At 45.1% G+C, this 12,258-nt stretch overlaps 2 protein-coding genes across 3 annotated transcripts; one reads left to right on the top strand and one right to left on the bottom strand.

The window, feature by feature from the left end:
* Positions 1–1,319: 1,319 nt before the first annotated feature.
* Positions 1,320–4,166, top strand: LOC133924880 (uncharacterized). Its single transcript, XM_062370615.1, has 4 exons — positions 1,320–1,505; positions 1,581–1,984; positions 2,061–2,367; positions 2,631–4,166. The coding sequence occupies exons 1-4, from the start codon at positions 1,398–1,400 to the stop codon at positions 3,951–3,953; spliced, it is 2,142 nt and encodes a 713-aa protein (XP_062226599.1). The 5' UTR covers positions 1,320–1,397; the 3' UTR covers positions 3,954–4,166.
* Positions 4,167–4,815: 649 nt separating this feature from the next.
* On the bottom strand, positions 4,816–10,592 carry LOC133924889 (nucleobase-ascorbate transporter 12-like). 2 transcript variants are annotated; one of them, XM_062370626.1, is made up of 10 exons: positions 9,949–10,572; positions 9,745–9,842; positions 9,479–9,649; positions 9,244–9,344; positions 8,590–8,725; positions 8,445–8,495; positions 8,056–8,343; positions 7,480–7,714; positions 7,061–7,347; positions 4,816–5,314 (listed from the first exon to the last, which is right to left on the bottom strand). In XM_062370626.1, exons 1-10 carry the CDS (start codon positions 10,424–10,426, stop codon positions 5,093–5,095), a joined length of 2,067 nt encoding a protein of 688 aa, XP_062226610.1. In that variant the 5' UTR covers positions 10,427–10,572; the 3' UTR covers positions 4,816–5,092. The 2 variants fall into 2 exon arrangements, with proteins under 2 accessions (XP_062226610.1, XP_062226616.1); XM_062370632.1 differs by lacking the exon at positions 4,816–5,314 and having other exon boundaries at positions 7,067–7,238; positions 9,949–10,592.
* Positions 10,593–12,258: the final 1,666 nt, after the last annotated feature.

Genomic DNA, 12,258 nt, shown 5'->3' with positions numbered 1-12,258 from the left:
TCTCAACTGCAATGTCTTCTTCAGCTTCACCAAACCCACCTAAGAAACATTAGGGGATTTTCATTCTCTAAGGGGTCGAACCGCCGATGTGTTTCTGTGACGACCATTGTAGGCTTCGCGAGTCTCAGGACATATCCTACACATATGAACTACGATTCTTCATGTGTGCCAACTACTAGTACGACAAGCCTGGACATGGATCGTATGAGTATCCACCGGTATAACGATATAGATCACTCATATGACACTTTACATATGAATCCATACATTGTCTTACTAATCTCCTCTCTTATTTCATTTGTCCAGTCTCCTCCCCCTATCTGTGACTTCATGGAATGGCTCAACATGGAGCAAAATGAGCACCAGAAGCATGGGTCGACATAAGCATGCGGTGGAGGAGAGAAGCATACGAACGCCGGGAGTACAAGAAATAGCATGAGTAACTATAGCTGAAACATCAAGAGGAGGAGCGCATGAGGAAGGCAGTGACTGAGCGAGCCGCGGCTGAAGCACGTGAGGCAGAGAGAAAAAGGAAGCAAGAAAGGGCCCGTCGTGCTAGGGTGGTGGGCACCGATGTCCTAAAAAAGAGCAAATATCCTAAGTACACTTAGTAGAGAGCATCTATTGTAACCTGACATATTTTTTTCCCTAAGCCATGTTAGATTTAGCAGCAGCACGCTATTAGGTTACTCTTTAGGCGTACCGTACATGCCAATATTTGTTATCATCAACTCTTTATGGTTATGATCTATTTGCGCTATGATGAAAAATCACATGTTGCATATAATGTTCATCAGCGATGTAACCTCTGTACTTGATTCTATGCTACTTATGCTTTACAACTACTATTGTAGCTCCATTTAATTTTTGTCAGCTACGTCATATTGTCAAACAAGTGATTCTATAATTTATTTTATATCTTTCCATTCCGTATAAGAAATAAGTTCAATCGTAAAATAAAAAAGTGATATAATATTTTGTGAATAGAAGAAAAAAATTTGATCTCTTGTTTGCCGGAATGGCTTGTTAGCAAGAAAATACCTTCTTAGGAAGTGCAGAAGAATACATTCCGACGCAGGAGATAGGTTTCACATTAAGCTTATAGGGATTTTTCGTTCAACCGTGTGGTAAAAACAAGTTTTCCATCAACAATTTAGTAAAAATTAATTTTCTATGTACTATTTAAAAAAATTAGTTTTTGTCTAACGATTTGACAAAAGTAACCTAGAAACTTCCACGGGACCCTATGACCGAGGACGCGTCACCGTTTGATAAAAATAGTGTTTTTGCAGTACGGGAGTCCACTAGCTTCTTCAGGGCAGCTTGGCTCGGCGTTCTCGTCCCCACGCCGCGGCCGAGCAGACCGGCGGAGGCACTGCGGCTGCGCGCGCGGACAGATGGCGGACTCCACGGCAATGACCATCGACTTCCTCCGCGCGCGGCTGCTCTCCGAGCGGTCCGTGTCCCGGGCCGCAAAGGAGCGCGCGGACGAGCTCGCCAAGAGCGTACGCCTCCCACCCCGTGCTTGCACTGGCGTTGCTGTTGGTGGCATTGGCATTGACTGTGTGCGTTTCTCTCAGGTCGCAGAGCTTGAGGAGCAGGTCCGGGCGGTGACGGAGCAGAGGCGGCAGGCGGAGCGGGCGGCCGCAGAGGTGCTCGCCATCCTGGAGTCCCATGACTTCAGCGGCCACCTCTCGGACGTGGACGACGACTTGGGCTCCGACCAGGACGGCGACGAGGAGGGGGAGGAGGACGCGAAGAGCCGCTGCGACACGGCCCGCGCCCTGGGGGAGGAGGAGCCGTCCGGGACGGCCCAGCCCGGCGGGCTGTCGTGGAAAGGCCGCAGCGTGAGCCCGCGCAAGGCCAGGCAGCTCAAGCAGAAGCACAGACGGAGCTACTTCTACTCTCTGTCCTCCTCCGATTCCTCTCCCAAGTACCGGATGGGGCAGTCGTGCCGCAAGAACAAGCGGCGGATGGAGCCGAGGTGCTCCAATTCTACATGCCATTCTTGTCACCCCACCTGTGTTTTTCTTCATTTGACAATTTGTTCTTCCGCTCAGAAATGGCGGCAGCGGTAGGTCGGCGTCACCGGAAGAGGGCAGCGGTGACGTCGTGGCCGCGGAGAGTCAGAAGGCGCGGCAAGATGGATCGGACTGTACGGACGACGGCCAGGCTGACATGGACGGTGGAGATGAGCGGAGTTCAGGGGATGGTAGTGGTGGCCAGTACGTGATCAGGTGCGAGAAGGATGGGGAGATGGAGAGGGTGCTGGAGAGGCAGGCCGAGCTGATAGGGCAGTACGAGGAAGAGGAGAAAGCTCAGAGGGAGTGGGAGAAGCAGTACAACGAGAACCGGAAGGCAAATAAGGTAAGCAACTAAAAATCTTCTACTACTTAGTTATGGCATCTTGTTTGCTACTGGTTTCTACTACATTACAGTGTGTAAATGTATACTGCTAGATCTGTACAAATTTGGTAACCAAATCATCTATCATGTTAAAATACTGCAAGTTAAGGCTGATGGTTGATGCCATGGTTCAGAATTCAGCGTTTGATTACGTGAATACTGTAGGAGGTGATGGTCTTCTTGATTTTACAAATGTCTTTTGTTTTTGTTTTTTTAAATTCCAGGGTGATGCTGAGGTACAGCATAAGCCATATCAGGTCAAAAAAGGCCGGGAGCAGAGCAACCAACGTGCTACTGTTACAGACCAACAAATTCATTGTGATGTGGAGGCAAAATCATGTCACAAGAATCTCCCCAGCACCAGCAATCCCTCTGCTGAATGTCTGCCGAACGGTTCCCTTTCAGAATCACTACAAATCGCATCACAAGAAAACTGTGCCCAGCTGCGTGAAGCAAACGACGAGCCTGATCACGGTCGTGCGCAGGCTGCTTCTGTTTCAGCACAAGAAAGCTCCAATACCAGCACGGTCACAAGGCAAGATCAAGACCGGGGAGACGAAAACTCAGACGGCGATTCAGGCTGCAACACTAATGCTCGACCTCGTGAGCACTACGCCATAAAAGCACCATTAGATGGGAGCCCCTCGAGTGACACCCTCAACAGCAAGGTCTCTGACAGGAGCTCGTCACACTTCCATGACCACACAGACAGCCAGCTTGACACACAGACGTATCGGCCGTCAAGCAGCAGCAATGTGGACGTAGGGAGTGTCCTGGAAGCGCTTCAACGAGCCAGGATTTCCCTGAGAGCCAAACTGACCAAGCCAGTTCCTCCCAACCAGGTGACCTTGGCGCTCCCAGCACCAGGAGATGAGCACAAAGAACACGACGACATGCCGGCCAACGACAACAGCAATTCGTATAGAGAAGAGCTCAGCAGTTCAAGTCCAGCTCGTCAGGAGATTTTGGCTCTCCCGGCACCAGAGGATTACCATGAAAGCGTGGCTTTGCAGTTCAATGACACCGGCATTTCGGTCTCAGGAAAACTAAGCAGTTCAAGCCCTCGTCGTGAGGAGATTTTGGCGCTCCCCGCACCAGGAGACGATTACCGCAGGGAGATAGAGGATTACATTAAGATCCCCGTTAGCACTCCCGGATTGTTTCGGCTGCCAACGGACTCGTTTCCAGTGGATCAGACAATGTTCTCAAGAAATGCCTGTGGCTCAGAGTTTAGTTTGGGGGCAGCTAGTAGTCGGCATGCCGTCTTCGCAAGCAACCCTGCTGCTACAGAGGTTCCAACGGTTTCTGGAGGTGGTTCTGTGTTTTCAGCGAAGCAACGCTGTGATCTTCACAGTTCTGCACTGCTCTCAGTGCCTACTTCTGGTAGGTGCAGCGACATTCCAAGACCAGATTTTACAGTTGGGGGTACTTGTACTTCTCTTCCTTTTAGAATTCCAGGGCTGAAGGAAGATCTGAGGAGAGGAATGCCTCTTGGAGATGAAGATTTGTTCATGCAGCGTGGTATCGATTACACCATTTCGAATTAGTGGATGTTGTAAGTTGTAACTACACGTCTATACCACACGTCTTTTGTTGATGTCTTCATTTGTTAGCATTTCTCTGCCTGTAGTTTGGTATAGCAGTATAGAGGTGTCTTCGTTTGTTCTGCAGCATTCCTATACATGAGATCAGCACAGATAGATTTGGCCCCACCGGACAGTGTGTCCCTGCAAACAGAAAGTGAATCATGATACGTTGCTTGCCTCCTCAAGCAGAAAGTGAATCATGATACATTATGATATGTTCGGCATGTGTGCTTCCACCAACGCCAGCCGCCATCATCGCGACCACCGTCCTGCCGCAGTCGTCCACCGGTCACGCGCAGTCCGAGCCGTGCGTGGCGCCTGCGGACGGTACGCTTCCATGCCCGTTTGACTGCACTGGCATTCGCGAGCGGACGCACGCCAGGCCAGCCGGGGACGGCAACTGCAGCGGCCGGCCGTGCGTTCGCGGTGAAGGTGACGAGGGGATCGCCCATTCACCCGTACTCGTCCGGCCGCTCCGTGTGAATGCCTGCGTCAGCCTCTTCATCGGCGTAGGCCGGCACAGCCGATTGCTGCCAACGACGTGTCCTGGCCTCCTGGGAAGCGGCCAGATAAAGCGGGCCTTCTGGGTGCTCCACTTCATGCTCTGTGGCGTCATTCATCATTGGCATGCAAGCACGCGACCCAGCACCAGCGCCCTGCGTATAATCCTACCCATAATACGTCGATAATCATGAAGAGGCTCGGTAGCCCGAATTCCCGGTAGGGTGTACGCAAATGCCGGTCCTGTGGTAGCTACAAACCAACTGGAAAAATCAGATTTCTGATCCCTGTGAAGCTAAGTTAATACAGAACCAGATAGAGATCAGTTGTAACTAAGAATTCTTTTACCGGCTATCGCATGTACAAATTGATATCCCTAAAACCAGCTAAATACCAGGAGAAGAGCAAAATCCGTCAGCGATGATATACAGTAGTCTAAAAAAATCTGAAAATCTACATGATCGGGACAAGCTAAGGAGTAATTTAGGATATACACTAGCTTGGGTCGCGAAACAGTCAGTCATGACTCATGACTAACCAATTCCTTCACTTGAGATGTTCATCCACTTGGCCAAAGCTAGAAACTACCCAAAATTGTGCTATAGGCCAACGCACTTCACCCACCTGAACGCGTGTCCAATCTTGAAAGGAAGTTCATAGTCTTTCATGACTGCTGATTCTCTCCTTGCCGCCTCTGCTTCTGACCATACATACAACCCCCGCTCTTGGCGGCCACCAGGGACTGTGTTGTCAAGTACAAGAGCAACCAGAAATGCAATGACCATGTTGAGTGACAGTAACGTGTTGAGGACATAGTTCACCTGAGATGCAAGCAGATATAGAAATTTTAGTCAAATACATAGACTGAGGCTAAAATCGTGAATTTGCAACCCTCACCATGAGTTGATTACATAGGATCGCACCTCTTTTCTTACTATGAAACAATAAGGTGTTTACTTGTGTCCCTATTAGGTTGGATTGTAAGTACAAGAAGTCGATAATTTAGGCATTTAAATCTGAAGGCTTGACATCATAAAAAATCAATTTGATCATATATTTCTTTTTCTGGTGCAAAATGGTCAGAAGCTGGTACTGCTGCTGCTGCTGCTGCTACTAATAATAATAACCTAAAAGGAAGAATGTCGTAGAAACCAATTTGACCCTGGAGTGTGAAGAGGAGATTTAGGCTCAAAAAGGACAGTAATATAATTCACTATACTTCAAGCTTGAACAAACAGACATGTACTGGAGTACATCCAATCCAACATCAAATGCTTTACCCACTGAACTATTCATAACTTGACTAATTTTCAGTTGAAGCATATAGCTTGAACAACCAGACTGTGAAGCATATAATTTCCTTTAATTTGTGTCTTCAACTGCTACCTATTTTTCTTTATCCATATTTTTTCAAAAGTTGCACCATAAACCCCAAACTATTTCATTTGTGCAGCAATAAAGCCCACAGAGTTCATTTAATTAATCTGAGCCACTCTACTGTTTTATAGTTGAGTCATTTATTATTGAACATTATCTAGTCAGATCCTTCCAATATGACATCGTTTTCTAAAAGGCACTGCCTGGGCGCTGATCAGCAATTTTGGCATAAGCAACAAGCTTGGAGGCTGGCCTTCCTAGGTAGTCAGTGGCAAGTTGGGTAGTCAAAGGAAAGCCAGGCGAGAAAATTAGCAGCATGAAGGGGAGGGAGTAGAGGGAGAGACCCTGGGTTGGTGGCGGAGGAAAGGGGTGGCGGCAGCAGGATGGAAATGTGCAGCGGATGAGCAGGGTTACAGTTCATTCATATGCCCGGCTTTTAGGCCGGATGCGTATACCAGGCTGCGTAGGCAGCATCACGCCTAGCGGCTTTTACAACAATACTATGCCAAAAAAAACATTAATTTGAGTCAATGAGGGTCACTGACTAAAATTTAACAACATAACTATATACAATCTAAACTTGGAATTTGAGGTTCGTTGGAGAAACATATCCTGGCAAGACAGTAAAATAGCGAAAGCTATGTTCATGAAAGACCTGTAAGGCTATAATGTATCATTTCAATGCATCACAAAAAGAAAAGGAATAATTTCAGTAAGAAACTATCTCTGAAGCATGTTATAAACTTTTAGTAGAAGCTTATCATTATGTCTCATATAAAGTTCAAGTAAAAGTTGGTTCACCAAATTTCCAACCAGAGGGCCCGATTAGACAAAGTCAAACAGTACAATTGCTCAAATAAAATGAACTTAAGGGGCTTGATTGCACATAGCTGGATAGCTGATGCACTCAGATAACAAAATTGGACTTTGGGGGCTCGATTGCAGAAATTGAAATAGTTTGATGGCTTCTAGTGTGATCTTGCAGAAAGAAACCAAATATCTGCCTGCCTATGCAGCCACCACGAAGAATTCAAGTGTACAAAATATGGATACATGATTTTTTATCAACAAGCTATGGGTCTATGGCCAATAAGGCAATAATGCCTTCTTTTAACTATAATGCACAAATAGAGAGGAGAATAGGATAACAAAGTATTACAATGAAAAGGATTGAAAGTTTGAGCACATACCCCACCAGATCCAGTGTGTACAGGTCCATGAGATGCAACATTGTATGGCTGAAAGTAAGTCGGAACTGATGAGTTTGCACTAGGATGTACACCGTACTGCTGGAAGTATGACGGAACTGATAGGGACAAGAACAAAGCCAGCCCAACTATAGTATTGTTCCTGAAGCTTCCTGTGGCACTGTAACGAAGATTGGACAAGCCAAGAGCACAGAGCATGGCCCACATGAAGCAAAGGAGAGCAGCAACCATAACATCAGGAATAGAAGCAATAAAGGCACCAACTTTTCCTACAAAGGAGTCATAATAATAGCAATAACCATGAAGTATGTATGTTATAATTTATTTTGATGATCTTTGCTCTTCTCACAGCATGCGAGAATTTTTTTGACTGAAATGAAAAATGCGAAATAGTTTCTTACCAACAATAGAGAACAGTACAAGTAAAATAGCACCAAATCCAACTGCCCTTCGGCTGCCCATTTTAGTCACAGCAATTGTGTGTACATTCTCTGTAATCGTTGCCGACCCAACTCCTGTTCCCCAAAGGCCAGCCAAGACTGTCGACACACCTTCAACACCAATACCCCTGCTAACAACCCCAGATGTTGGTGGTCTTGTGGCCACAAACAAAGATGATGCATGGTAGGAACCGACCTTAAGTTGAAAAGTCACAAACAAATTATTAGGAGATAGACAAACTTGAATCATAAGGGCATTGAAGTCAAATGGTTGCTTCTGGATTTTAAATAACAGTAATAAGATAATGCTCGTTACTGAGTGGACCAATTTCAAGCCACCATCAACAGAGCAAAACAGGTGTCCAAGAAGAAAGCCCGTGTCAAGTTGATCATTAGCAAGGAGTTTACAAATGTAGGTAAGTTGCTAATGAGTAGATTTTACCCACATAATGCATTGCATGCTTATTTATGAAAAGTAAAGATACCAATGGAAAGCAACGTAGATAGAATCAAACTTTAGAGCAATTATCAACTTACAGAATCAACAGATGCAATGACTGATACAACACACATCACAAGTCCCATTTTCCAACTAAAAACTGGAGTGCCCCATTGTAATGGATATGGAAATCTGAACCAAGGTGAAGATCTTAAGGCATGTGAAGTGTCTACACGGCAAGATGTCATCCTCAATACATGCTTTCGACAAAAGGCTGATACATTGTTTGAGGCAGGAATATTTGCATCACAACCTTTGTAGCTATAAACCCCAGTTGCTGTGAGAACGAAAGCAATGGCCCATGTGATTCCTAATCCAAGAGGAACCTAAAGAGGCAGCATCGGTAGTTCAGAAGTTAGCTTCTCATGCTAACCACCATGCAGCACAAATTAACACATTCAATCAATATTACAAGTCAAAATCTTACCGCATAAATTAGAAGCACTCTGTAGCCAAATAACTTTATTTTCCGGAGATACTGCCACAAGGGAAATAGAAAAATGATCAGAAAAGGACATAATTTTGTAATTAACATTATATTACATTGTATCTATTTTTTCCCGCATACTCACAAGAGCAAAAACAACCACCGTCAACAATTGCAAAATTCCCATCTCTATACATGTCCCTATTTTAGTGAACCCATAACTGAAAAATGAAAGTCCAACAGCTGCAACCGTAGGTGAGACGACAACTGGATTTATCAACCTGAAATAAACAGATAAAGACAAAATACACAAATAAGATAGACATCACCTGAGGATTACTACTTTTCACTATAACACATGGTAAAATGTGCAACAAAAAGATGAGGTGCATGAGTGAATGAATTCATCAGTTACAATAAATTTGAAAGGATATTTCTGGATTGAAACAAACAACTTACGCTTAGACACCTAGTGACCAATTCATAACTACGATGATCCTTACCTAACATTCAAGAGTATGTCATGTACATTGTTGAGACTGTATGGCCATGTGAAAGTTGTTGTTGAGCCCATGCAAAAGGTGCTCTATATTTGAAATATTTGGCATTCAGACTGAGACTTCAGATCAACTTTTATTTCCTAAGAGTGTGTCATCCAAACTACACTTTGATTCATTCACTGCCAACGCTAATCAGGTGTTCACAGTACATAATAATTAGAATATTAATATGTCAAACGACAGTGCACACCTGGACAAGAAAAGGGCTTCGTATTTTATTAACAGCAAGAGATGCACACCTTAGAAATAGTGACATCAGGCCTGTATATCCCAAGACCACTTGGAATACACCTCCTATTATTATAGCTCCCTGCAGGTGCTTCATTATGTGTTTAAAATTCTGCAATGTAATGCAAGTTGTTAAGCTCAATCAGGACTGTAGAGAACAAAGACCAAGCAAGCCTCGCGTGATTGCAACATTTGCCATGTTAAAGGCACTGCACCACCGTAACACAAATAAAAGTATATCCATACATTGTCATTGAGCCCAAAGAACTCAGGGGAGTTGATGATCGCCAGCGCAGGAGCAAGGTATACAAAGGATGGCCCCTGGACAAGTGGCAGCCTCGTTCCAATGAACATGTGCAACAAGGTGGTCATCCCCGTGACGAGCAACACTGTGGACACCACCGCTGCCATGTCATCCTAAATGATACACATCCAAACAGCACCTCTTAAGTAACAAACCAACTAAATCAGTCATACTGCAAGAAATACTACAAAATGAATGCCACACTCACAGCCGTGCCGCCCATAGCAGGAACCATCGCGAGAGGGATCAGGATGATCGAGCCAATCATGGAGATGTAATGCTGGAATCCATATATCACTAGAGGAACTGCAACACAGCTTAAAAACCGCTCAAGTTATCACACCGCCTACATATTAGCATTTAGCGCACCACATCACACGTGCACATTTCTCTTCCTTGGTTGGGTACTTACATACTCCAGGAGTGTCACGGAGCTCGTACTTCACATGGGCCGGCCGCTCCGGCACCTCCTCCTCGTCCTCCTGTAGCTGCGGAAGCGATGGCGCGGCCGCCTGCCCATTCGGCCTTCCGCCATCGGAGTCCCTCCTCCGCGCCCTTGCCTGAGGCGGCGGCGGCGGCTGCTGCCTCTCGGCATTGCCCGCAGCGGCGGCGGCGGCGGCGGCGGCTGGAGGGGGCGGGAGGGCGGAATTGGATCGGGCCAGGGGCCCGGACTCCAGATCGGCAGGGGCCTCAGCGGGACGAGGGAGCCGGACCTGACCGGATGTTGGGGCCGAAGCGGAGGGCAGGGACTCGCCGGAGACACGGGACTGAAACCCAGTGCGCTTGGCCCAGGAGAGGGGCGGCGCCTGAGGTTGCGGGGGCGGCGCCGGGGGCCAGGGCCCGGGGCGCCCGCGGCGAGGCTGCGGGAGCGCGCCGGAGGAGGAGGACATCGCAGAGGCGGTGTACCCCCGCCGGCGAGCGGCGGCGCTTGGGCAGCGGGGAGTGTTGGCGAGGGTTTTTGAGGAGTGGTAGTGGGGGGTGGCGGAGGCGCGGAGCTGGACGCGTACTCATCCGTGCGTGCGGAGGCGGAGATTTTGGAGACGCGGGCGGGTGGGGCCCGCGGCGTCAGATGACGTTATGGGGTTTGTGCGGCGTGCGTTTGAAATCGGGATAGGCTGACGGGTGACTGGTCAGAGGTTTTCCGGATCAGACTGGTGGAGTGAAGAGTGGTGCGTGACTCGCGAGGTCCTACTCCGATGTTGTCTGCTCTTGTTGGCACGATAAGATTGTGTTCGGCATCACTTCCGCTTTACGTGGTTGTCAAAAATAGCTGCACGATTCAGTGAAGCCAATGAATTTTTAGCATGCATTCATAATATGGAGGATGTCTCCCGTTGTTCTTTGTAAAACCATTATTTATGTGCTATTCGATTTGTTTATAGTTTGGTTTGGATGATTTTTTTTAAAAAAATGAGAAACTTAGTATCTTGTAATATAGATAAACCTTGTAACATTTTAAACAGATTAGATATCATGAATATAAAAATATCATTCGCTGTATTATCTTCGGAGAGGATCCATAAAACCATGCTCTATATTTTTGTTGCAAATCAATCTGCTTTTGCATATATGAGCGTGCTTTTGTCATATGGTTCGGCTCTACCTGAATTTAGATATTTTAATTACTCACTGCTCCAGCAAGTTTGAAAATCTCGATCTCTACAAATCCTCGTGTGTTACCACCAACAACTGCTAAAACAACATTTTATGTTCTTCTGAATTGATCTTGTTTCTGCTCGTTATGATTCTCACGAGTGTGGCACCTATCATTGCGTTACCATCATGTGCCCAATATCATCGTTTTTACGAACTGGTGGTGAATCCCATACATGTTAAAAATCGTGAACTTCTTTACAAGGTTAGGCATAGTTTGTTGCTGTGACTAAAAGAAATATTTCAATCATAAATACTTATCATTTTAAAAAAATTAAAAAAACTATAACTTTTTTGACATATGTTATAGAAAACTATATAAATTCTAGTACATATTTCAAAAACTACAAATATTTTAATATATGTTAAAAAAAACTATAATTTTCTCACCGTAGAACCACCTATCATCATCTATATCATGTAATAGAATAATTAATAGCATGCTCACTTGTTACTAAAGGATGACAGGTGGGTATACCGTAAGAAAGTTGTAGTTTTTTTAACATGTATCAAAATAGTTGTAGATTTTTAAAATAAACAGTAGAAGTTATAATTTTTTAACATGTGTTAAAATAGTTGTATATATTTTAAATTTACTCTTTAGAAAATGTTCTATCAAAATATTAAAACTTTAACTAATAATAGCTTTTAAAATATTTAGTTTGTAAACCTTAAAATCATACGTATAGATTTATCTTGAAAATATTTTTTATCATAAATTCAATAAATTTTATAAATATATTATAATAAAAAATAGTGACCAAAATTATTTTTTATTACGAAAACAGCATAGAGTTTTTTATTATGAAAACATCATAGAAACGATATGGTTGCACGTGTGGAACATGGAATTGAGAAACGCAGCAATTCCGTAGGATTTGGCGTTTGGATGAGCATAGGAAATCGCAGAATTTGAAATGATTTTGACCCAAGACAAGTTGAACCGGCTCAAAACGTTGCAGCCCACTTCTCTCTTATCCCTCCTCTTCACTGACAGCGGGCCAACGGCCAACCGCTTCCGTTGGATTGGCAATGTTTTTTCTTCCTTCCCTCTCCATAGGAGGCAAAG

The sequence above is a fragment of the Phragmites australis genome, chromosome 1 (assembly GCF_958298935.1).
Source record: "Phragmites australis chromosome 1, lpPhrAust1.1, whole genome shotgun sequence".
Lineage (NCBI taxonomy): Eukaryota > Viridiplantae > Streptophyta > Magnoliopsida > Poales > Poaceae > Phragmites > Phragmites australis.
This window is presented reverse-complemented; position numbering and strand designations above follow the sequence as displayed.